At 49.2% G+C, this 26029-nt stretch overlaps 1 protein-coding gene across 4 annotated transcripts in view; it reads right to left on the bottom strand.

The window, feature by feature from the left end:
- Positions 1–908: 908 nt before the first annotated feature.
- The window catches only part of WRN (WRN RecQ like helicase), a 127844-nt gene continuing 102723 nt past the window's right edge, over positions 909–26029 (bottom strand). For 3 of the 4 annotated variants that reach the window (XM_067556962.1, XM_067556963.1, XM_067556964.1), the window contains 5 exons: positions 23088–23250; positions 6847–7070; positions 4456–4548; positions 3716–3865; positions 909–1906 (listed from right to left, as the gene is read on the bottom strand). In XM_067556962.1, coding sequence (XP_067413063.1) covers positions 1790–1906; positions 3716–3865; positions 4456–4548; positions 6847–7070; positions 23088–23250 — 747 coding nt within the window. In that variant the 3' untranslated portion in view covers positions 909–1789. The remainder of the gene's footprint in view (positions 1907–3715; positions 3866–4455; positions 4549–6846; positions 7071–23087; positions 23251–26029) is intronic. The other variant, XM_067556965.1, reaches the window with a different exon arrangement.

Here is a 26029-nt window from a genome sequence, read left to right as displayed (position 1 = left end):
GGTGGCAGGCATGCGTTTGGTGAAGCAGCCCGGAGATGGCCGATGGGGTGAGGAGACCAGAAGCGCTAAGGGAAGAAGAGCACCGTTACCTAGACGAGACTGTGAGGGACGGAGCAGGGCCACGGGGGGGGGGGGGGTCTGCCAGGCTGCCAGCCTCTGTGCGGTTGAGCGTGAAAAAGACTCCCGCGCTTGAAGGCAACGCTGCCGGCCTGTAGTCGCTCAAGAGTGTGAAACTGAATGCCAACCTCAGGGCAAACTATTGAAAAGCTGGGCGCAAACTGCAAATTGGTTGTGAGTTTTGTATTTGGCTCTCGTCAAACGTACCAAGTGTAAATGCCTCAAGCACTGTTAACAGCCTCAGCGTTACTAGAGTGCAGCGTGAGCTACTGCAGCATTCATAGCCTCTCCACCCCCACACTCCCCCTGCTGAGCCCCAGCCACCTTCACCTGGACGACCCCCTGCCCCGAGATTGAGAAAAGACTGCTGCTCTTGTTTATTCTCCTATGAGAGGTCTTTACCAGATCACATGATATCTCACTTCCCTTTTGGTTTTTTAGGCTGACACACTCCTCCCCCAGAACAGCATGATACTCTTTTGTTCCTTTGGGCTAAGTTTTGCTTTCCTCAATGCTATGAAACATATTCCTATATCTTGTACTGTGTCTGGTGGGTAATTAACTTACTGCTGTAGGTCTACGCTGGTTGATTTTTGATATTACATTTCAAATTAATTTTTAACTTCTATTGATCCCTCATGCAAAAAAAAAAAATCCAACCCATGCTATCTATACATTTTAGAAATTGCAATTCCATCTCCTATAACTGATGTTTGGAATTACAAACAAGTTTGATTTCTCAAACAAAGGTAAATGAACAGGATTACGGAAATGAACAATAAACTATGTACTTTAAGTATCATTATGCAGCATTTTATTATAAAAAGGAAACCAAAGTGCAAGTACAAAGTGCATAATGGCATTTTAAAAGAGTCATATTTTTCCATATCAATTTTTCAGAATCAACTAGCAATATAGTGGGTTCCATACAGTACATCTTACAGCAGATATACCACATGGTATTATCAGATCAGAGCAGATCTACTGTTAGTGGATGCAGAATGCTGAGCTGACATATATTCAGTATACATTAGCAGCAAAATAGCCACAAAATTAATAAATGTTATGAAGCTGCTCTGAGATTCCCCCATATTCTACATTCTTCTATGCTTTCTACCATCCTTAAAACAAAAGCATTGTAAAAATGTAGCACCTACATCATAAACTCAGTGCCAACTGATGAGACTATGGAGATGAACATGTTCATTTACTTTCTCCACGAACACAATAAGCATCTGAGGCAGTCTGGAAAGGACTTCACAGAAGTTGCCCAAATTTTCACTTTTAGATGGTAATAAATGAAATCTACTAACATATAATAAACTGACACAGTAAAGAGTTTGAAAAGTTTGATCCTAATACTGAAAGTAGCAAACAGTCTCTATAAACAAGATGACCTAATTTAACCTTTGGGTTAGTTCTTTATGTACTTGAATTCAAGATCTTGATGGGATCTCTTCCCACACACTGACAAGTTCAAGAATTTAGGGGCTCTAGTTCCAGCCCAAGCTCACTCACAGTTTCAGATGTGAACAAATGAACGTGCACTTCAGAATGCGAGTTATTCTGGATACTAAAAATAAACCATCTCTAATGTAGTGCTTGCCACTCGATTCTGAATGACAGTAGAGCCAGAATGTTTATATATATGGTATCTCTGAGCTTCTCAAGTTCAACCAAAAAGACCTTTTTTTGCTCCTACTTTGGATTTCTTGCCAGTAGTAACTGAAGAATCAATTCCCTTTGAAGTTCCAAACCATTCTGGTAACTTCCTCTTTGTAGGCTGAGTCTGGAAGGAGATAAGTATAGCATATAATACACAATACTACACTAATAAAATGGATTATTCCACACTTAAACTGTACAATAAGAATCATGCTGATTTGGAGGAATGAAAATAGATGTTACATTATTGTAAGGCTCAAAACACTATAAAGAAAAGGTGTGTGTTTTTAAAATGACTCCAGTGAACAGAAAGTCCAATAGAGCAACAGCAGGAAGCAGGGCTTGGAATGGGCGAGGAAATGGCAGTACAGCACACCATTGAAGCTATTAGGCTGTTCTTCAGAATCTCAGTGTTCGTTTAAAAAAAAAAAAAGTCAGTCCCTAGCTGTTACACTAATTAATATTTTGAGGTTTTCTTTGAAATCGTAACTGATGCAGCAACATCTATGAGAGTCTTCAGAGAGCCTGGAACAATCCTCATGCCTGACTCAACTCAATGAGAGGTTAACACAGATGTCCAGTGATGATGATTTAAATGTTGACATTGTTAATTATTTCTCTTTTTTCATGGCATGTAACAAAGAGGAGGGAGGATTACAAATCTGTGTCATTTACTGGGAGTGACAGCTCCTTTTGGTGTTGAGAGAGATACCACTATGTACATTTCCCCCCACCAAGCCCATGGAGCCCAGCAGAGTCATATACATTTATGAGCCCAAGTGTCACCAAGCCCAAGAGAGGACTCAAAGCTGCACAAACAACAGTGAGCGCATTTTTGTAGGCGGAGTTCGGATGAGTGCTGCCACCACCACCACCCCCATTCTACCCCGTTAAGTAAGAACGAGGAGAAATGGGGTAATTTTGTTTGTTTCCACTTGAGAAGGAAACAACGGCTTCTGCAGGGTAGGAACGCCCAAATTAATCAGAAGAGGAAGTAATCCAGGCTTGGTGCTGGGATGCAGTGGCCTGGCTCTTGACTGGTATGAACATCACAGCACTGCTCCTCACTGCACTGGCTGCTAATAAAATTCTGAATACATTTCAGGGTCCTTTTCTTCAAAGCCCTGAAATAGCTACATTCCAATTAATGCAGGGACCATTTCTCTCCATTCCCTGTCTATCCTGCTATGGTGACAAGAAGTCAATGCCCAACTTCTCATGGGCCTGAAGAAGGATACACCCTCTAAACCCTACACTAGCGAGGGCAGAAGCCCACTACTCAATTCCATCCCAGTATCCCACAATGACCTGAGCAGTGACCTCCACAAACCATACCTGGCTCTCAGCTTGCTGGGGTCGGTGTTCAGTGACTCTCCTGGGGGAGCGAGCTGGAACTCTAGCCTCCTTTGTGGGAATTTAAAGCCTTCTCCCAAATATGTAGGACAGGAATGCGTAGGATGGGCCTGCGAGGTGGGAGGGTCCCAGGCTCCTCCCCAAGCCCAGCTGTCTACACAGCAGTGAAACAACCTCACAGCCCAAGTCCGAGCCAGCTGGCATGGGCTAGCTGTGAGATTTTCTTTTGCTGTGTAGACATACCCTCAGAGGCTCTTTAATTTAGTGAAGAAAGGCATAACACGACCCAAAGATTGGAAGTTGAAGTCAAACAAATTCAAATAATAAATTAGGCATACATTTTTAACAGAGTGATTACCCACTGGAACAAACTGCCAAGGGAAGTGGTGGATTCTTTAACTCCTTATGTCTTCAAAACAAGACTGGACGTCTTTCTGGACACCAGGCTAAATAAAGGGGTGAGACTGATGAAATTCTCTGGCCAGTGATGTACAGCAGATCAGACTAGATGATCTAATGGTCCCTTCTGGCCTTGGCATCTATGAGTCCCTGTAACTGGGATTATGGATCAGAGCACTACCTTTGGCTGGGAGTCATTAAACAGTTCCTCTTCATCAGGATCTAGGGGAGGCTGATTCCAGGCGGCTAAATGGAGGAAGGTTTCATGGCTTGGTATATCCTGTTCTGTGTTCGGGGGTTGATTGTCACCCATCTTGCTGCTCTTTACAAACTTCCCATTTTAGAAGAATAAAACATGGTCTGTTAAAGCAAACTTTCCACTTACAGCATAAGACTCAAAATCCAAACAATATTGCATATATGGAAAGTTCTTAATTTTTAAATAAGCTTACATTATAATAAGGGAGGATATAGAGTGCCTTCTAATTAATTAGACCACTAGTTCATTCACATCTTTTTCATCCAATTAGAACTTCAGTAAATGGAGCACTTCTATTTCAAATACAAGGTGCTAAAATGTGTTTTCAACGGCCTTGCTGGTAGACCTGAGGAGCATTATACACTGTATCCCACACCAGTTTTGGGGCTGTTAAATATTTGGTTGTGACTCAAAACTGCTTATTGCTCAGATGTGTTTTTTTCCAGCAGAAGAGTTAGTTAATAGAGATGGACAGCGATGTTTCTATCCATTAAGATTTTTGTACAGCACCTATCATCCTATCACTTAAGTGCTGGGAAATTTCAGCCCAAAATAAAGTTGTTCAGAAAGATATGAACAATCAAAAATAGGACGTTGGAATAGATTACCCATCTTACTCACTACCAGCAAGACTATCACGTGTTATAAAGACACAAATTTACCCAAGGTGAAGAATCCATATGTGGATGATCTTGTTCTGCTCCTGCACTGGACGCAAACTTGTCTGTGTGTGTGGTTGGCTTCACTGAATTCCCCTTTAAAAGCAATAACAAAAGTAAGATTGGTACTGGGTTACTAGAACATTTCTTTCAAAGGCACTGAACTCGGCCCTAAGTCATAAATGAACAGGAGCTCAGTTCTCTCATCTTAGTCCCTGTACATTCATTGTTAAAGTATTATGGTAAATTTATTGTGGCTGTTAAAATGCACCATGTCAATAATGATCCATCACTGGATCTGTTACATCAGTTACAAATAGAAGTACATTTATGCAGAAATTGAAGTCTTTGGATTTGGCACGGAGGCAACACCAGGAAATAAGGGCAGCCTCAGAAGGGAAGCAGGAAGGAAAGTAGTAAACCAGCATGGCTAAGTGGCAAGACTCCAGAGGTTACTCGAGACAAAAGGATATCCTTCTGGAAATTGAAACAGAGCCCTGGCAAAGCCAGTAAAATGGATTATGAGCTTAAGAGTGTTAAGATGAAATCCCCAACAAGAGGCTACTAAAGAAACACTGTAGGCAAAGTATTGTCATGGATCAAAAACTGGCTAAGAGACAAGAAATGCAAAGTAGAAATAAATGGTGAAAGTTCATCAGCGAAAGGTTGAGTGAGTTCTATATTGGATCCCTGTTGTTTAATATATTATTCATTATTTAGAAAAGGTGTGAGCAGGAAGGTAGCAAAGTTAGCAAATGACACAAAATTATTTAAGTTAATGAAAACTGGAGCAAAACTCATTTTTCAGCAAAACCTGGAACATATTCACACTTATTTTATCTCTGACAAAAGCCTCCGCTTTTACTAGCATAGTTATTCTGCTTTTCAAAGCAACACAACTCCCCAGCTCATATGGTTCTACAGCCACAGCACCAGCATAGATACACGTACCCACGTCGGTGTAAGTAGCTCATCAGCTGCAATCTCACAATGCAACATTCCCTTCAGGAGTGACATGTCAGGTAGCGCTTTTATACCCTGCTGCCCAATCACAGTGTCCAGAAGTCCACCTTGCTCCTAAATGCCCAGCACAGTCTTCAATCTACCTATTTAGGCATTCATAGGGCTCCATCACCTTAGCATCTGAGCACTTCACAATTTTTAAAGTGTTTATCCCCACAGCATTCCTGTGAAGCAGGGCATTATTCCTATTGTACAGATGGGGAACTGAGGCACAGGGAACCTGAGTGACTTGGCCGACTTGGAAGGCTGGAGAAGGTCTTCATAATTCCACACAAGAGTGGGTAGTGTTTGAACAGTGCAGGACAGACATTTCTAGGCATTCATATTATTTACACACAGAACAGGAAAGCACATGGGATTACAAAAGCTTCCCCTCTCCACCTGAAGCTCAGAACAGCGCTTTTCATGGAAAACATAGGTGCAACCTCGCTGAGAGCAGGAAAAGCTCCAGGATATTCCTCTTGCACAACTCCCACAGACCTTTCTTGCAGGGGTGGGGGAAGGGGAGAGCAGGTTACCCCTGCTTTAGAACAAGCAGGGAATTTCTTCTCCCCAGACTTGTGAACACCAGGGGACCTGTACCATACACAGACCACATGTGTGGGCTCCCTGTCCTCCGGGAATCATCTGTGTAACTCCAGCTCCTCTGTACCACAGCTTGGATAGAGCTGTGTGGCAAGGGACTCCCCCCCCACTCAGCTTTCAATGGAACACATGCTGCAGAGAATGGAGGGGCCACATGGCAAAGTTAGTGCAGAGATGTGCAGTTCTCCCCCTTCCACTGTGTAAGACGGTGTCAGCCAAAAAGGGTCCCCGTCCACCTGTGGCTCTTGAAGACATCATCTGGCCCCATGTGCCTTGATATACAATGGGAGGGATCACTCCCAGAGGTGAGGGGGGGAGCCAGTCTCCATTCGCCACTCAGAAACTGCCTATGGTTGCCATCCAGTGACAGTTAAGATCTTTGTCCCTAAGATACCTGTACTTTCAGGACCAGACCAAACCACCAACTCATTTCACACAGACAAATAAACAGCTATCAGGTGGCGCAAACTTACAGGCACTTCCAGTATTGTCCAGAGCTAGAGAGTCTTTTAGGAATACACTTACATTCGATGGGGTGTCCGGAATCTTAAATGTGTTATTTTTGGAGGTTTCTCCTGTTGAAAGCTGATTTAAGTAAATTAACAAAAGGTTCAAAACTTGAGCTGTGATAAAAATACAGCTTTTATACAACTGATGTATAAAAAGTTAATTAGAACACTTAAAGGAATTATAAACATCACCTTAAATCAAGCATTATGATGTTGTCTCTGTGAAACAAATGTTCTTTTTGCAGAAGCAGACCAGTTTACAACTTTGTTTACTAACCTTTGTTTCAGTCCACGACATTCCTTCCTTGCTTTTCTGGGCTGGTCCCATTGTGGCCGGCAGCCCTTCGGACTCAGCAGATAGGCTTTTCTTGCCTGAATCACACTGTTGGCTCAGTTGACCATTTCCACACCCTTTCTGCAGCAGTGCAATTGCCATTCTGATCAGGTACAGCTCGATATTTGCAGGAACTAGTGCTCTAATCGCTGTCATTTTGGTTACATCTTGGAGGAAAAAATATTTTTAATAAATTCCCCTAGTTCCTGAAGTGCTTCTCTAAATTAGAGCTCAAATAGCACTCCTTTGAGCTGTGGGGAAGGAGGGTTCCACATCAACAGCCACTGAATTTCCCCTTCATTAAAACATAGCATATTTTACGGCACAACACAATAAAATACTGTTTACAGCTTGAACGTCATCAGAAAGGAAAACCTTAGTCCAATCAACAAATCCTGACCTAATTTACAGTCAAGGAACCCTACTGCAGTCAAACTTGGTCCATTAGCACTCCTCCGAACTCCTCAGTCCCCTTTCTTTCCCCTACTCCAACCCGTTGCTATACTTTAAAGGCAGATAGGCTCTTCTACAGTTTTCCTCTTATTTTAAGATGCTGCATCGACAATGCCCTTATTTCACCTTCTTAATGAAGAGAAGCATTGTCGGAGTCTGACCACCTATGACTTGTAGTAGACGGGTGCAGAGGCTCATGGAAAACAAGTCATTTCAAACTCCTCTCTCCTACTGATCCAGCTGTTTTTCAGCAGCACTGGCATCCTCCTGCTTTCTGTCAAACTGAAATTGGAGTTCTCAAAGCACCCAATTGAGTTTATGCAGCTGGAAGTGATTTGAAGGTGTCTGGATAGTTCACTAACTCCTCCTAAAAGGCTTCTGGGCTCATTGTAAACAACATGTGTGAAGGGGTCTGGAAATTTCAGAAAAATGAAAACTGATCAAAAGCTAAAAGCACAATTTTATTAAAAAAAAAAAAAAAAAAAGTCTCCAGTATCTCCTCTGCATTTGCTTTTACTCTCCTCATAGAGTAAGAATGTGCACTTGTAAGTCAGTGTTTAAGAAGATGGTATGGCATTTTTGTTGAAACAAAATATATTAAAAAAGGATCATGTTCAACCACAATATCAGCTTTAACAATAAATGCTAGCCACAAATGTCTGTTATTTCTTCATTTTTATCCAGAGCAACGGTCATTTTCTCAGTTAGAAGTTTGTGTGTGTGTCTCTCATCAGCCCCAAAATCAGCAATGGGCACCCATACCATGGTGTCAGGATAAATAACTGCTCTCCCTGCACAATTCAGAACAACCACCAGCCTCACCACCACAAACACCACATAATAGCACTTCCAGAATGCTTGCCATCTGATGTTTTCACAGTGCTCTACAAGAAGTAGATAAAGATTATTATCCCCATTTACAGATACAGGCAGGGATCGTAAAAGAAGCCTCCTGAGTTTGGTACTTAGCTCCCTGAGGTTTATTTGAAATCTCAGCCATAAGGTTACCTCAATAATCTTTTGGAGAGTTCATTATTACTACAAGTATTTTTGATCATGTCAAACTAACCAGAATAACATGCTTTCCACATGTTAAGGTCATGAAAAGTACTTTCTAATAGGACCACCTCCAACTCAGCCAAGTGCTTAGGCATTGCATCACATACAATCTGACAGAGCCAGCATACTAGGACTCCTTTGCAACTTGGTCCAAGAAAGATATGTGCTCGTTTGTCAAAAATATCGTTTGCTCTTATTTTGACATAACAAGGACTTCTCGGTAATCACATCAGCCAACCTGGTGACTGCACCTGATCCTAACAAGTCAACCTCTCACGTTACAGGTCTGCCTGCATTCTTAAAGCACCCCTCTGCAGCCTCTTCCCCCATCCTCAGAATCACACCCCCAATGATTGAGTGATGTCACTGGCACTCACACACCCTAATGTCACAGCCACCCTCTCCTCCCCCAACTCTCTTGCTCCTCTAACCATTACACACCATAAGGTGGCGCTGGTACCCTTCATAAGCAATTGAATAAATTCACAGAGTTTAAGATCAGAAGGGACCATTGTGATCTTGTAGTCTGACTCCCTGTATAACACAGGTAATGGAACTTTGCTGAATTAATTCCTGTTGAACTAGAGCAGATCTTTTAGAAAACATATGCAATCTTCATTTAAAGACTTCAACCGATGGAGTATCCACCCCATTCCTTTGTAAATTGTTCCAGTGATTACCCTCACTGTTAAAAGTCTGCATCTTCTTTCTAGTCTGAAATTTGTTTATCACTTAACAACCATTCATATTCTATATATATCAAATTCTCCTATCAGATCCAAGCTATCTAGAAATAAAGGGATTCACAGAATACAACTGAATCACCTCTGGTAAATGTTGACAATATTATTCGTTTTACTTAAAAGGGACATAAGTAGTTTACACCTAAAACCTAGCTTACAGAAAAGTTTAACAGAACCCAATACACATAGAAGTGTTTTCCTGACTTTTGTAGTTAAGTGAGAACAGATTCTTCAACAAGTTCTGTGACGAGTGTTGTAGCCCAAACACCACAGTACTGTGCTAGCACATGGTAAGAGGAGGTTACTTACCTGTAACTAGAGGTTCTTCGAGATGTGTGGTCCCTATTTGTATTCCAAACACAGGTGCACCGGAGCGGAAGTTTTTCAGCATCCGTGTCTGTTGAGCTGCACGGCCGCCTTATGTCGCCACGTGCACCACACGAGCTTACAACAGGTTATGCAGGGTGATGCGCCCTCAGTCTTCCTCTTATCACTGCCCAGAGAGCCTGCAGCAGAAGGGAAGGTAGGCAGGTACTGGAATACAAATAGGGACCACACATCTCAAAGAACCTCCAGTTACAGGTAAGAAACCTTCTCTTCTTCTTCGAGTGCTGGTTCCTTAGATGTATTCCAAATGCGGGTGAGCATAGAGCAGTGATCAGCTCGGAGATGGGCACAGTGAGTAGAAGGCCTGCTGCTGGATGGCAAAGCCTACCAGGGCATCAGCGGCCACCCACTGCTAAATGGCATGGTGCACCGTGAAGGTGTGAACCGAGCACCATTTTGCCATACAGCAGAGCTTGTGCCAGGGGACGTCCACCAGGGAGACGGAGATGGTTCCGTGCGTCCCATGGAGTGTGCCATGATTCTGCCGGGCGGTGTGGCGTTGGAGCACACACAGCATTCTGTAATGCACTTCAGAGATCCAATTGGATAGGTGCTGCAAGGAGAGGGCCTGCCCTCTCAACCCTTCCGCAATGGCTATGAAGATGCGTGGGGAGATGTGAAAGGCATGAGTCCTGCCCAAGTAGAAGGCCAGTGTCCTGCAGAAGTCCAGAAAGTGCAGCATCCTGTCTGTGGGAGTGGTGTGGGGTTTAGGATGGAAGACTGGGAGATGGATGGACTGATTGAGATGAAACTTGAAGACGACCTTTGGGAGGAATTTAGGGTGAAGGCACAGGGAGTCTTTGTCTTTATGAAAAACTGTATACGGGAAGTCAGCCATTATGGCCACCAATTTGTTGAACCACCGGGCAGAGGTGATGGCCACCAGGAAGAGGATGTTCATGGCTAGGTGGGTAAAGGAACACGTGGCTAGGGGTTCGAATGGAGGCTGAGTGAGGGCAGACAGCATAAGGCTGAGGTCCTGGGTGCGGGAGGCGTAAGGACCAGCAGGAAGCAGTTCGTCAGGCCCCTCAGAAACCAGGTAGTGGTAGGGTGGATAAACACCGACCAGCCAACCATGGGAGGGAGGAAGGTGCTTAGTGCCCTGAGGTGGGTGCTGATCGAGCAGAATGTGAGACCTGAGTTCTTGAGCTCCAGGAGGTAAATCTAGGATTACGGGCACAGAGACAGTGTGGAGGGGCAGGTGGTGGCATTGCACCCAGGAGGGGAAATGCTTCCATTTCATGGTGTAGCATGCCCTCGTGGACTCCCACCTACTGTGTGTAAGGATACAGTGGATGGGTGATGAATAGGTGTTATCTATGTGTGAGCTCCATCCAAAAACCAGGCCGTCAGTTGAAGCAGGCCGTCAAGGCGAACCTTGCTGTTGTGCTGGGTGAGAAGGTCTGGTCGTGTGGGGAAGCTGATCGGTGGGCAGACAGACAGTCTGAATAGCTTGGGAAACCAGAACCGTCCGGGCCAGTGTGTGGCTATCAGGATGACTCTGGCTCAGTCTCGGCAAATCTTGCAGCAGACTTGGGGAAGGAGGGGAACTGCAGGAAAAGTACACCGAAAGCTGTCATGCCATGGAAGAAGGGCATCACTCTTGGAGTCCTATCCCCTGACCCCTCAGGAGCAGTAGAGGGGGAATTTGCAGTTTGCATGGGTGGCAAAGAGGTCCCAGAGCGGGGTTCCCTAGGGCCGGCAGAGGGAGTGGAGCATGGGGTTTTGAAATTCTCACTCATGGTTAAGATACCAGGTCCTGTTGAGTGTGTCCACCAGGAAGTTGTGTGTCCCTGGGAGGTACGCCGTATGGGGCACGATGTTGTGGTGGAGAACCCAGTTCCAAAGGCGGATGGCATCTGTGCAGAGTGACTGGGATCTGGTGCTGCCTTATCTGTTTATGTATGCCACAGAGGTGGTATTGTCCAAGAGGATCTGGACGTGTTGGTCGTGGAGCAGAGGCAAGAATGCATGGCAGGCCTAGTGGACCGCGTGCAGCTCCAGTGTGTTGATGTGCATGCTCACTTCCCTGGGAGTCCACTTCTCCTGCGCAGTGCAGCATGGCTGGCCTACTGTTGCACCCCACCCCACGAGGGAGGGAGTCCGTGGTGAGGGTGGCCATGGAGGTGGCGAACAGGGTGTCTCGGAGCACCTTGGTAGGATCAGTCCACTAGGTGAGAAGAGGATCCAGCTGGGAATGATCAACGAGTCCAGGTGGGCAATGTGGGGCCTGCATACCAGGAGGAGCCACAGTTATAGGCAGCGCATATGGAGGTGCGTGTGTGGCATCATATAGGTGCAGGCCACCATGTGGCCGAGGAGACAAAGACAACCATTGTGTGCAGGTTGTGGCACAGGGTTTTCATGAGGGTGGCAAAGTGGACTGCTGGGAAGAAGGCTCACGCTGTGACCAAGTCCAGGCACACTTCAATTAAGTGGATCATCTGCGTTGGAAGGAGCAGGGATTTTTCCTTGTTCACACAGATGTCCAGCGAGGCAAGAAGCAAGCAGAGGGCTGCAACTGCTGTCGTCGCTTTGGCAAGTGACGGAGCCATCAGCAGCCAATCATCCAGGCAGTGGAATACAACAAAGGCCTCCGCCCCAATGGACAGGGTCCAAGCATAATTTTTTTGGGCCTAGTACAAACTTGTAACACGGGCCCCCTCCCACAAACATACCCACGGGGGTTGCAGCCTGGCCCGGGCCCCCCAGGGCCTCAGTAAAGTGTACCCTTCCCCGCCCCATGTGGGGGCCCTGCCAATAGAGGTGGGCTGCTACAACCACAAAGATCTTGGTGAAGATCCTGGGGGCTGTGGTGATGTCAAATGGAAGTACCCTGAATTGATACTGGTTGTCGCCCACATGAAGTGAAGGAATTTGTAGTGGGCCAGGTGGATGTCGATATGGAAATATGCGTCTTTCATGTTGAGGGTTGCAAACCTCGGCCCCTGGGGGAAAGAGGTAATCATGGATGCAAGCATCACCCTATGGAACTTGGTCTTTCTGATGAATATATTGAGTAAGTGGAGATCGGTTAGGACAGAGACCCCCGTCCTCCTTCGGGATGAGAAAGCACAGGGAATAGAAGCCCCTACTGATGAAGGGGGCGGGCACAGGTTCAATAACACTCTTTCCTGAGGAGGGTTGTGTTGAATGAGCGTGTCGTGGGTGGGGCTCCCAGAAGATAGCCAAGGGTGGGGGGCATTGAGAGGAAGGTGAGGAATTCTATCAAGTAGCCATGTCATATGATCTCCATTACCCATCAATCCGTGGTGATCTTGCCCCAATGGTGGGCAAGTAGGGCAGGACAGCTCCTGAAGGTGGCACCAAGGGCCGTAGTCAGTGACGTGGGGGGTTCTCAGCTCTCGACCGTCACATCAGAATTGGGTCTTCTGCTGGGGCAACGCGTGGCAGTGGAAGTGGCTGATGGCCTTGGGCACTGATATCAGGGGCACTGGTGGGTCGGCTCTTGGTACTTGGTATAGGTGGGTTGGTGTGCAGATGACTGGAGCCATGCCTAAGAGGGGAGGATGTGTCTGCCACATCTACCGTAACCTGGAGGCTGACCATGGCCGTCAAGTGGCCCTCGTCCAGCAGGGCCTGGAACTGCTGATGCTTGTCCTCTGGGACATCCTCCAAGAACTCCACTAGCTTGGTATAATTGTTAAAAGCATATTTTGCCAGCAAAGCTTGATAATTAGAAAAGCAGACTGAACTGCTGCGGAGGAATAGTTTGCAGCCCATGAGATTCAAGCATTTTGCCACCTTCTCTGGAGGTGTGGACAGGTAGGGGTGGCGGAGGGCTGGCATGCCCATTCCATGGTCACATACACAACCAGCAAGGTCAGAGGTGTGTGAGAGAGAAAAAATAAAGTCAGCTCCCTTACCTGGCATGAAGTACCTTCATTCTGTCCTCTTGGGCGTAGGGGCGCAGGACACAAGCGTGTGCCATACCACTCGTGCAGGTTGCAGAATGGTGTCATGAATGGGCAGAGCTATATGTGTCAGTCCTCAGGGCTGGAGAATATCCAGCAGCTAGACCACTTGGTCCTGGACCTCCTCCAGGGGAACGTCCAAGTCGAGGGCCACCCTCTGTAGCAGCTCCTCATACTGGTGGTGATCGTCAGCTGGCAAGAGGGTCGGTGGGATCAGGGCTTCATCTGGAGAGGAGGAGGCTGCCGCCATTGGGACCACTGGTACCGGCAGTGCTGTGTCAAGCTCTGGATCCTCCTCTGGATCCAAGACGATCAGCGCTGGCAGAGAGGCTGGGATGGGCTGGTACTAGGCCACCGACGGTGGGTATGGTTGGCGATAAGGGTCCCACACAGGCCAGTGGTGCCACAAAGCTGGGTCCTGATGGTACCGCAGTACCACCCAGGTGGGCCCGGAGCGTTGGGGGCTGGAAAAGGTGGGCAAGTTCAGGAGTCTGCAGTACACTGGGAGACCAGAGAGGTGGGCGGCTCTTCCGCTGAAAATCCCTCTGAGTCTGAAGAAGCCTCCGGAGGCAGTGGAGACGTTGGTGCAGGCAGAACCGCAACCAGGGAAGTCGGGTCGCAGATGAGGAGGAGTGGATCATCCGCCAGTGTAGGTGGCCGCAGGGCTGAAGGAAGTAGCGAGGACAGGTATAGCAGTTTGAGGGGGGATGTGGGACCAGTGGATCCATTTGCCTTGGTGTCCAGTGCACATCCCATTGCCCATTGATCTGAGGAGGGGGATGTGGAGTGGAGTCCGGAGAGTCCTGCCATGGCTGAGAAGCATGCACCTGTGGGCTGTCGGGACCCTCAGTCATCATGGGAGCTGGCAGTGCTGGCAGGTCTCATTTCCATTTTGCCTTGCCCCCTGCCTTAAGGGGTGGTCCTGTGGGGTCATCACACGACATCTCACCTGAGCGAGCTTGGCTCATGGAGGAAACACAATGCATCACAGTAGCCCGCCATGGGGACCTGCTGCAGTGTTTGTGGAAGCACCTGAGGATCTCCTTGTGTGCCTTTTCATATCTCAGCAGTGCCGATAGTCCGGGTGTGAAGCCAAGGGTGGAGCGCTCACTGCCAATGAGGAGCGGTGCACCATTGGCACCACTGATCCAGGATTGGACTCTGCATGTCACCAGAGTGCCTCCGCCATGAGAAACTTGTGGAGGCACAGAAGTTGAGTATCATGGGTCCTTGATGGGAAGGACTTGCAGATATCGCAGCGGGCAACAAGGTGCATCTCACCCAGGCTGTAGAGACAACACGTGATGTTGTTGCTTACGGAGAATGATCAAGGGCATGAGGCGCAGTTCTTGAACCCCGGAACGTGGGGCATAATCCCCACAGGGGGTCGAGGAAGGCCCTGTATGGGGCGACTATATACACTAACTAAAACAGGGTTACTTACCAGTAACTGTTATTCTTTGAGATGTGTTGCTCATATCCATTCCAATATAGGTGAGTGCATGCCACCGTGCACTGGTTCCTGGAACTTTTTTCCCCTTAGCAGACCCCATAGGGTCGGCTTAGGCAACTCCTGGAGTACTGTGCTCATGCCGCGGTATATGAGGCACCACTGACCCTGCGGGCCCTCATACCCTTCTTTCTGCTGACTCCAACAGCAGAGATGGAGGGTGGGTGCAGAATGGATATGAGCAACACATCTCGAAGAACAACAGTTACTGGTAAGTAACCCTGTTTTCTACTTCGAGTGATTGCTCATATCCATTCCAATATAGGTGATTAAAAAGCCATACCTTGGAGGTGGGTAGGAGTCACCAGTGAGCTGCTCTCATCAGCACGGCTCTGCCGAACCCCGCGTCCTCTCCCGCCTGCTGCACGATGGCGTAGTGGGACGTAAAGGTGTGCACCGACAACCAGGTAGCTGCTTTGCAGATGTCCTGCAGGGGCACTCTCTCCAGGAAGGCTGTCGACAAGGCCTGGGCTCTGGTTGAGTGTGCCGAAACAGCCCCTGGCAGTGGTACATTCGCCTGCTCGTAACAGCACCTGATGCAGGCGGTGATCTACGCGGAGATGCGCTGGATGGAGACAGGTGATCCCTTCATCCGGTCCGCCACTGCCATGAAGAGCTGCGTTGACTTCCGGAATGGCCGTGTTCTCTCGATATACTAGGCCAGGGCTCGTCTCACATCCAGCGAGTGCCATCTCCGCTTCTCCTCCGACCCGTGCGGTTTTGGAAAAAACACGGGGAGGAAGATATCCTGATTATAATGGAACTGGGAGACCACCTTAGGCAGGGAGGCTGGATGGGGTCTCAACCGCACCTTGCCTTTGTAAAACACAGTGTAGGGGGGCTCGGAGGTCAAAGCTCTTATCTTGGAAACCCTCCTAGCCGAAATAATGGCCACCAGGAAGGCAACCTTCCAAGAGAGGACAAGCAGCGGGCATGTAGCCATGGGCTCGAAGGGGGTCCTCGTTAGCCTGCTGAGGACCAGGTTCAGATCCCATGGAGGCACTCGGTCACGGACCTGCAAGTACAGCCTCTCCACCCCTTTGAGGGACCTGGCTGACATGGGGTGGGAAAATAAGGACCTCCCTTCTAGTGGCTGGTGGAAGGCTGAGCTAGCCGCTAGGTGTACTTTCAGGGAGGCCAGCGCCAGTCCCTGGAGTTTCAGGTGGAGCAGATACTCCAGAATCGCCTGTATAGGCGAGCAGCTCGGTGGGATGCCCCGGAACTCCGCCCAACAGGTAAACCGTCTCCACTTGGCCCGGTACATGACCTGAGTGGAAGGTTTTCTGCTGCCCAGCAGAATCTGTTGGACCTGTGCCGAGCAAGTGCTCTCTCCCTCTGTCAGCCACAGAGCCTCCAGGCCATCAGGTGGAGGGAGTCCAGGTCCGAGTGCAGCAGGCGACCCTAGTCCTGGGAGAGCAGGTCATAACGCCTCGGGAGCTCCACGGGTGGGGTGATCGACAGGTCCAGCAGCATACTGAACCAATGCTGTCTCGGCCAGGATGGGCAATCAATATCATGTCTAATTTGTCCCTCTTGATTTTCAAGAAGACCTTGGGCAGGAGCGGAATGGGCGGGAACAACATACATGAGGGTCCCCTTCCAGTCTATGAGGAACGCGTCGGAGATGGAACCCGGCTCGCGACCCCGGAGCGAGCAGAACCTCGGGCACTTCCTGTTCCAGGACGATGCAAACAGGTCCAGTTGGGGAACACCCCACTTGCGGAAGATAAAAGTTACCACCTCCGGGTGTAGTGACCAGTCGTGGCAGGGTAGAAACAACCTGCTGAGGCAGTCCACCTCGTCGTTCCTGACCCCCGGGAGGTGAGAGGCAGATAAATGAAACTCGTGCCTCACCGCAAAGTCCCAAAGTCGAATGGCCTCTTGGCAAAGAGCCGAGGAGCACGCTCCCCCCCGCCTGTTCATATAGAACATGGCCGCTGTATTGTCCGTGAGAACATGGACCATCCTGCCCCTCAGGAATCTGAGGAACACCTTACAGGCCAACCAGACTGCCCTGAGCTCCCACACATTGATGTGGAAGCCCTTCTCCTCCTCCGACCACAGCCCCTGGGTGCTCAGATCAGTGCTGATGTGGGCCCCCCACCCCATGTCTGAAGCATCCGTGATCAGGGTGACTGATGGGGCCAGATCCCGGAAAGGAACCTCTCTCAACACCTCCCCGGGAGCCCTCCACCAGTTCAGGGAGGCCAGGACCCTTGGGGGAACCGTGACCACCCTGTTTAAGGTGTGCCTGGCTGGTGCATACTCCGAGGCTAATCACGCCTGGAGAGGCCTGAGTTTGAGGCAAGCCAGTCTCACCACATATGTGCAGGCCGCCATGTGCCCTAGCAGCTGCAGGCAGTGCCTGGCTGTCGTCGTGGCTGCATAGTTGGGCTATTATCACGGCCATCGCCTCAAACCGAGGCTGCGGGAGGAAGGCTCATGGCCTGGGTAGCGTCCAGTGTGGTCCCAATGAAATCTATGCGCTGCACCGGGGTAAGAGTGGACTTCTGCTCATTTATGAGCAGCCCCAGTCTGATGCATGTTGCGCAGATGAGGGATAGGCTGTTCCGAACGTGGGCCCTGGACTTGCCCCTGATCAGCCAGTCGTCCCGTTAGGGGAAGATCTGCACCCCTCTGCGGCGCAAGTGGGCCACCACTACCACCATGCACTTGGTGAAGACCCTGGGGGCAGACGAGAGGCCAAATGGCAGGGCCGAGAATTGGTAATGGCAGACAGCTACCAAAAACCTGAGGAAATGCCTGTGGCTGGGAAGGATGGAAATGTGAAAGTACGCATCCTTCAAATCGAGGGAGGCATACCAATCTCCTGGATCCAGAGCAGGGATAATGGAGGCTAGGGAGACCATGTGAAACCAGAGATGCCTGATAAACTTGTTCAGTCGGCGTAGATCTAATATGGGTCTCAGGCCTCCTTTTGCTTTGGGGATGAGAAAATACCTGGAGTAGAATTCCCTCCCTATTTCTTGTGAAGGAACAGCTTCCACCACCCCCAGGAGGAGGAGGGAATCCACCTCCTGCAAAAGGAGTTGCTCGTGAGAGGGGTCCCTGAAGGGGGGGGGAGGAGGAGGAGGAGTCCAGGGGGAAAGCTGTGAACTGAAGGGCATATCCCCTGAGAACTACGCCGAGGACCCAACGGTCTGAGATGATGTTCTGCCATTCGGCATAGTAGGGTCTTAGCCTTTCCGCAAACGGGAAGAGTGGATCCAGGAGAGAGGTACTGATGCCGCCCTTGGGCGCACCATCAAAACTGTTTTTTGTTGTTAGCCCCCTTAGAGGGCCCTTGCTAGGAAGCTGCGGACGAGCCAGAGCGGTTGTGTCATCCGAACCCCCTGCTCCTATCTCGGCCCCTACAGGGCTGAGAGGGTCTGGGCGATGGCCTAAGGGGGTGATTGGGCCTGGTGTTGGGACATTGGGTGTAAAGTCCCAAGGACCAGAGCATAGATCGCGAGTCCTTCAGAGCATGCAGCTTCTCGTCTGTTTTTTCTGAGAAGAGGCATGCCCCGTCGAAGGGCAGGTCCTGAATAGATTGCTGCACCTTTTGGGACAGCCCGGATGACTGCAGCCATGAACACCGTCACATGGCTATTGCGGAGGCCATGACTCTGCTAGCGGTGTCCGCAGCATCACTGGCGGATTGCAACACCGCCCCTGCCACCGTGACACCTTCCTCCAGGACCGTGGCAAAGTCCGCCGCCTGGTCCTGGGGCAGCCCCTCTGCGAACCTCCTCATAGAGTTCCAGAGGTTCAGGTTGTACTGTCCTAGGAGGGCTTGGTGGTTCGTAATCCTAAATTGTAGGGCCCCGGTGGAATAAACTTTACGGCTGAACAAGTCAAGTTTTTTGTTGTCCTTGTTCTTGGGCGTGGTGCCCAGGCCACCTTGCCTGTCTCTCTGGTGGGCCGCATCAACCACCAGGGGCTGGGTGGGTATACAAAAACTCAAACCCCTCTGCCAGAACATAGTATTTTTTTCTCGGCGCCTTTAGAAGTAGGGGAAACCGAGGCAGGGGCTTGCCATAGGACCTTGGCCAGTTTAAGGACCCTATCGTGCACAGGTAGGGCCACCCTCGATGGACCCGCTAACCCGACAACCCCGAAGAGGGGATCCTCCTCCTCAGAGAGCTCCTTAAGTTCAATGTTCAAATTATTTGACACCCTTTTAAGGAGCTCCCGGTGGGCCCTGAAGTCTGAGAGGGGCGCCCTGTGGTCTCTGGCGGCCACCTCATCAGGGAAGAGGAGGAGGATTGTGGAAGGGGCCCCATGGAGGGTCTCTCCTCAGAGTCCGATTCCTCCTCTGACGAATGGCCCTTAGCCTGTTGGCTTGGTGGGGAGGGCACAGGCTGTGCCACTGAAGATGGGACCGATACAGTTCCCTGCCCCATCTGTGCTCCCAATGGGTCCCAGTAAGGCCACTGCCAGGGCCCTTGCGGCCACCCCGGTGCCGGCATCGGTACTGGCTGTGGAGCATCGTGGCGGGACTTGTCCTTGCGGGACCCAGAGCCGCTGGACTGCTGCCGATGATGCCTCCAACTTCTGCTCCTCTTCGTTGGGGACTGGCCTCTCGATGACCCCGATGAGGTTGAGGAGTGTCGATGCCGCCATGAGCAGTGCTGACGGGGGGATGCGCGCCCTGACGAGCTGGAGGATGAGGACCTCTGTCTCGGCGCCGAGGATTTCCAGTACCGCTTGCCCTTCGGGGACCGTGAACGGTGCCGTCCACGCCTCCTTGTGCCGAGCCCGACTCCGAGGACCATGATCATTGACCTGTCGGGGTGGCTGGGTCTTTCGGTGCTGGGTCCTTCGGTGCCAGGCTCTGCTCCAGAGATCGGGACTGGTGCCGTGGTGGCGAAGGGCTCGGTGCCGGGGTGTGGGAGCTGTGCGCACTGTGCGAAGCGGACTTGGAGCGATGCCGCCTTGAGCGTGATGCCTCCAGTGCCGCGGACCATCCTCAGTGCCGCAGGTAGGAGGAACACGACTCAGAGTCAGAGCTGCGAGGGGAGCCACCGTGCTCTACCCTCTCTGGCTGTCTGGTGGGAGACTGCGCCTCTGACAGGAGTCTCGACCAACCACCTGGAGGCACCCAGCATGGGTTTACCCTGGGACACTGGTCCCTGCACCCTCGGCCGAGAGGGGAACAGAGGCGTGGGCATGGACAGTCGATGGTCCTGGCAGGGGCGCTCCCCCACCCCCAGGAGTCAGGGGAGGCTCCCTGCATGGAGATGCAGGCGCTGGAGCAGGCTCAACGGGCCGTGGCTGGTGCATCTCCTGGCTCGAATCCCGGCCGCACAGGCGGTGCGGGGAGCCCTGGCGCTCGGTGCCCTGGCGCCGTTTCTTCTGAGGCACCGGAGACGGGCGGCTTTGGGTCGACTCTGGTGCTGGTGGAGTGCTCCGTACCGAGGAGACGCTCAATGCCAAGGTGGAACGTGGTGGTTTGGAGGCTGGACGGAGCACCGCCTCCATCAAAATAGCCGTCAGCCGGATATCACGTTCTTTTTGAGTCCGCGGCTTGAAGGCTTTGCAAATCTTATACCTATCCTTCCGATGCTGCTCCCCCAGACACTTGAGGCAGCGATCGTGAGAGTCGCTCACAGGCAGAGGAACTGAGGGCCCGCAGGGTTGGCGGTACCTCATATACCGCGACATGAGCGCGGTACTCCAGGGGGCGCCTAGGCCAACCCTACGGGGTGTACTAAGGGGAAAAAAGTTCCGGGAACCAGTGCATGATGGCGTGCACTCACCTATTTTGGAATGGATATGAGCAATCACTCGAAGTAGAACTAACTTATTTACAGAAGTAAGAAGAGAAGCAGAACTATCTACAACGGACTGTCATTCTCACAGAGGCTACGAGTGCAAAGAGAGGATTCCGATCTCCATCATGCGGTAAGAGGGAACTGAGGTCACGTTGCCCCACAAGGCCTTTTATAACTCGCACAAAGCATGTGGCAACATAAGGTGGCCAGGTGAGTCAACGGACACTGCTGCTGAAATACTTCTGGCTCCTGCGTTTGGAATACATATAGGGACCATCACTCAAAGAACAACAAATGAGTGATTGACTACAAACGTAGCAGCCATATATCACTGTCCAATCTGAGTAATGTGCACAGAGCTAAACACTCCACACTGTGGAAGTCATTCAGATTTTATGGGGATATCTGTAGTACAGATGAGAAACTTAACTTGATAGTGTCAGTTAACAGGTACAAAGATGAATTGCTTTTGGGCCCACAAGTCCTAGAAAGTGGCATGTGATCACTGCAGCAGAATGACCTACCTACAGGACAGCTTAGGGTACAAAGTCCAAAAATAACAGAGTCCAGTATTACAGTAGGGAATTATTGAACTGGTGAGAATGAGCCTTCAGACTCCCAGAAATGTCTTTGCTTAGTCTAAGTTCAACACTTTCCTCACGCAGGTGTCAGAGATTCATGAGTGGCCCCAGTAGGATTGGGAATATGGAAAGAAGAGAAAACCCAGGGCATTTTTCCTTATTTTTTTTGTAATTGATGTCCTTTTAAATAGAATGAAGATCATTAATATTTGCCATATTAGAGATCTGGGTTCTATTTCCAGCTCTGCTAGAAATGACTAATGCAACTTCTCCATTACCTCACCTGCAATATGGGGGATGGCAGCTGCTTCCTTCTGATGGGGAAACAATCAGAGAAATGATGTGACTTGCCCGAGGCCATGCAGTAGATCAATGGAAGAGCTGGGAATTGAAACCCTGCTTTTGGGCTACCAGTTATGAGCTTAAATCACTTAGGCCTTGTCTACACTACAAAGATAAGTCAACGTACGTTAGGTCGACATGGAGACACCACATTAATTACTGTGCTGGCTGATATCCACACTCCCCTCCTTGGGTCAGTGGTGCGCATCTTCACCAGGAGCACTTCCATCAACCTAAGAGGTGAAGTGTGGGGAGCTGAGAGCCCAGCTTCTTCCCTCCCCATTCCCCGCCAGCAGCCAGGAGAAGCTGCCTGGAACAAGCACCTGAGGTGTCTCATCCCTGGGATGTGGGATCCTGCCGCCCTGGCTTCCCACCCTTCCCATTCCCCACCAGGAACCGGGGGGAAGCCGCCCATGGCTTTTTGCCCTGGTTCCCCGCCAAGAGCGAGGTCCAGCCACTAGGGGTGTTTCGCCCCACTCCCAGACTGGAGGTGGTCCAGCTGTTCAGCTCTCCAGGGAGACAGGGGGCAGCTTGGCTCTAGCTGCCAAGCTTTTTTGTCAATTTCTCCACTGAGGCCATGAAATTGACAATGACAACCAACAGCCAATGTAAGGAACACAGTGTCTACACTGACACTGAGTCGCCCTAACTACACCGACAAAAGTCCTACACCTCTCATTGAGGTGGTTTTATTACGTTGGCATAGCAGGGGGTTACATCGGTGGGAGAAGCAATTCAGTGTGTACACAACATCTCCACTGCTTTGTCACAAAAGCTGACTTTTGTCAACAAAACTTTGTAGTGTAGACCAGCCCTAAATCAGGTGCTCATCTAACATTAAAGAATTCATACAAGTTTTAAAATGCATGTAACAACCTATGTATTAGTTTACTTGTGCGGGTCTCTTCGTCATCCAATTATCTCAAATGATCCAGGTTTGCGATGTGAGGAAATTTAAGATATTTTCAATAATTCACTTGGCATGCTGCTGGATGGTGCTAGTATCTAAGTATAACTATTCATTAGGGCCAATGTTTTCAAACTCAGAGGCCTGAAGTTAGATGCCTAACTATGGACACAGTTAAAAAATTATAACTGGATTTTTTTACATATCTTGTGTCTGCACTTAACTCAAAAGTTCTTAAAGAAAACTTCCCTCCTCCTCTCCTTTATGACTTGAGGCTGTGCCTTGCCATGCACCCTTATCTCCTACTGGTTTCAAACAGGATGGAAAGACTATTTGCTCTGCCCTGCTCAACCTGGCTCAGGAATGGGTCCTCTGAGTGATGAATTCTCACCAAAGGAACAAACAGGACGTGCAGGTTTCATGTTCGCTTTATCCGTATTCCACTGACTGTCATTCCACTGACTGACCTTCAGACTAGAGCTGTGAGTCTCACCTGAGTTGATGGGAGGGTTCTGGATGATATCAGAAATAACTTTCTGAACCTCAGGAGTCAGACCTGCTCGTTCTAAGTCGACTGGGTACCCAGCTTTCACGGCTTGGAATAAATGAGTGCCAACCACAGTGATAGGCAGAGACCTGCTGTCACTTATACTCTTCTGGAGAAACAAAGAGAGAAGAAATCTGAAGTGATAAAAATGTATGAGATCTAACAAGAAAAGCTCTTTTTGAATCCCATCACTGCCCCCCCTCCCTTCTCTATTGCATCAAACATAAGATACTTGTCTTCACTTCTAAGGCCTTTCACAGCCTATTCCCACTTACCTTTGATCTTTCATTCAATATCAAAAGTTTGGCTCCTGCCTCCAATTACCCCATGGCTCCATCCTTAATCACCCACTTGCTAAATTTTCAAACAAGCACCTTGGTGCTTTCTCCCATGCTGCCCCTCATGTCTGGGAGGAGCGCCCCATAAACTTCTACAAAACTAACTTCTTATCCTCCTTCAAAACATTCCTTAGGCTTGGTCTACACACTACACACACTTCAGTATAACTATGTTGCTCAGGGGCATGAAAAATCCACAACCCCGAGCAACGTAGTTATACCAGCCTTAACCTCCCCATGTAGAAAGTGCTATGTCAGTAGGAGAGCTTCTCCTGATGACATAACAACAATTCCATCTCTGCGAGAGTGGTAGCTATGTCAGCAGGAGAAGCTCTCTCCCGTCTGCTTAGATCATCTTCATCAGACGCGCCACAGCGCCAAAGCTGCATCAGTTGCATCAATGTAAAGTTGTAGTGTAGACCTGCCCTCAAAAGTCTCCTTCACTGTGATGCCTACAAAAAACTTGACAACGGTTAAGGCTGGTGGTGTGATGAGACCACTGCCTGTCATGCTGACAAGATTATCTTGATGTTTTCTTGTATTCCCTTGCCTGTCTGTATTAATCTGTTGTCTTTTCTCTTATGCTTAGATTGTAAACTCTTTAGGGCATGGATTGTCTTTTTGTTCTGTGTCTGCACAGCACCTAACACAGTGGGGTCGTGGTCTGTGACTGGGGCATCTAGGCACTATGGTAATACAAATAATAAATTATAATGCATGGTGCATGCCACTTCACAAACCAACAGCAAGAACAGGAGACCATTGCATTTGACTACACAACAAGAATTCCAAACCACTTTACAATGTATATTTTTCTCTGATCTGTTTCAGACACTGAATCCAATTTGTAAAGTGGTTTCGTTTCAAAATATTATTTCTGGCTTAGAGAGCATTTCTCACTATGATCCTGAAACCCTTGGCAGAGAAAGGGTTCTGCTCTGTATTCAGTTTTCTACGGAGCAGAACCGGAGCTCCATCCTTTAGCAGTGGCCATGAAGCCACTCCAGATTCACTATCAGACAGTCATGGGGTTAGATAAAAAAGAGACAAGAGAAGGTTACTCACTCTGTGCAGTAACTGAGGTTCTCTGAGATGTGGATCCCTATGGGTGCTCCACTGTAGGTGCAGCAGTGCCCCCTGCACCTGGGGCCAGAGATCTTCATCAGCAGTGCCCATCGGACTGCATAGGCACACCTCCCCACTCTTGTGCTGTGTGCGGGATGTATATATATTGCTGTGTGGTCTAACTGCTCCCAGTTCCTTCAGTGGAGCAGAGCTTATGTTTTCGGCTCTGAAGTAGAGGGGAGGAGGGCGGGATAGTGGAGCACCCATAGGGACACACATCTCAAAGAACCTCAGTTACTTCACAGGGTGAATAACCTTCTCTTCTTCGAGTGATGTCCCTATGGGTGCTCCACGGTAGGTGACTATAACGTAGTACCCTCTAGTTGGAAGGCAGGGGCTTCGTAGCGACATGTACTGTTGAGGGTAGGACAGCATGTGCTAGGAGAGTGTCCTTTGCGCTGTCATGCATAATAATGTAGTGCCAGGTGAAAGTGTCTGTCAATACCCATGTGGCAGCTTTACAAATGTCATTGATGGGGACATTATTAAGTTAGGCAATCAAGGTAGATAACATGTGGACTGTGTTCTGATTGAGATAAAACATTGTCTGTCATGGAGTTCATAAGCCAAACATATATACTGTGAGATCCACTTTAGATAGGCATTGTCTAAATGTGGCAGGGCCTCTGAATCTTTTGGTGATGGAGAGGAATACTCATGATTTCTGGAAGGGTTTAGTCCTGCCCAAGTAAAAGGATAATGCTTGCCTCATATCTAGGGTGTGTAGAGCCATCGCCTGTTGGTTACTGAGGCTTTGGGAAGAAGCACAAAAGGTGTATTGTATGGCTAAGATGAAAAGATATTGGGACCTTAAGTAAAAATCTTGGATGTGGGCATAGTGTGACTTTGTCTTTATAAAATAATGTGTATGGTGGATATGCCACAAGGGCTGAGATTTCACCAATTTGTTGAGCAGAGGTGATGGTGACAAGGAAGGCCATTTTTATGGATAGGCGTATGTAAAAGCAGGTTGCCGTTGGTTCAAATGGGGGTCTAGTAGAGAATGCAGGATTAGGCTAGGGTCCCAGGCAGGGTTTGGGTCTTGTGTCTGGGAATAAAGATTTTGGAGTGGGTGTGCGAAGATGGAATGCCCATCTACAGGGGAGTAAAAAGTAGTGATTGCCGTCAAGTGCACTCTAATGGAGCTGATGGCTAATCCTGACTGTTTAAGGCAGTGGTTCCCAACCTGTGGCCTGCTAGGTCTTTCAGAGTCGCCCACAGCTCCCCTCCCACTGGCTGCAGAAGAGAGCTGCAGCCGCTGCCTAAGTACCCAGGTGAAGCGTGTTGCCGGTGCAGGCTCCTTGCTGCAGTCAAGGGGATGGGAGATCAGCGCTCCCCTCCCTCTGGCTGTAGGAGGGAGCACAGCAAAGTGCTCCACCTGGGTCCATAGGTGCTGGGGTCCCTGCTGCAGCCAGAGTGAGCGGA

This window comes from Emydura macquarii, unplaced genomic scaffold (assembly GCF_026122565.2).
Source record: "Emydura macquarii macquarii isolate MOO-44397 ecotype Brisbane River unplaced genomic scaffold, CSIRO-AGI_Emac_v2 contig_1790, whole genome shotgun sequence".
In the NCBI taxonomy this organism is placed as follows: Eukaryota; Metazoa; Chordata; order Testudines; family Chelidae; genus Emydura; species Emydura macquarii.
This window is presented reverse-complemented; position numbering and strand designations above follow the sequence as displayed.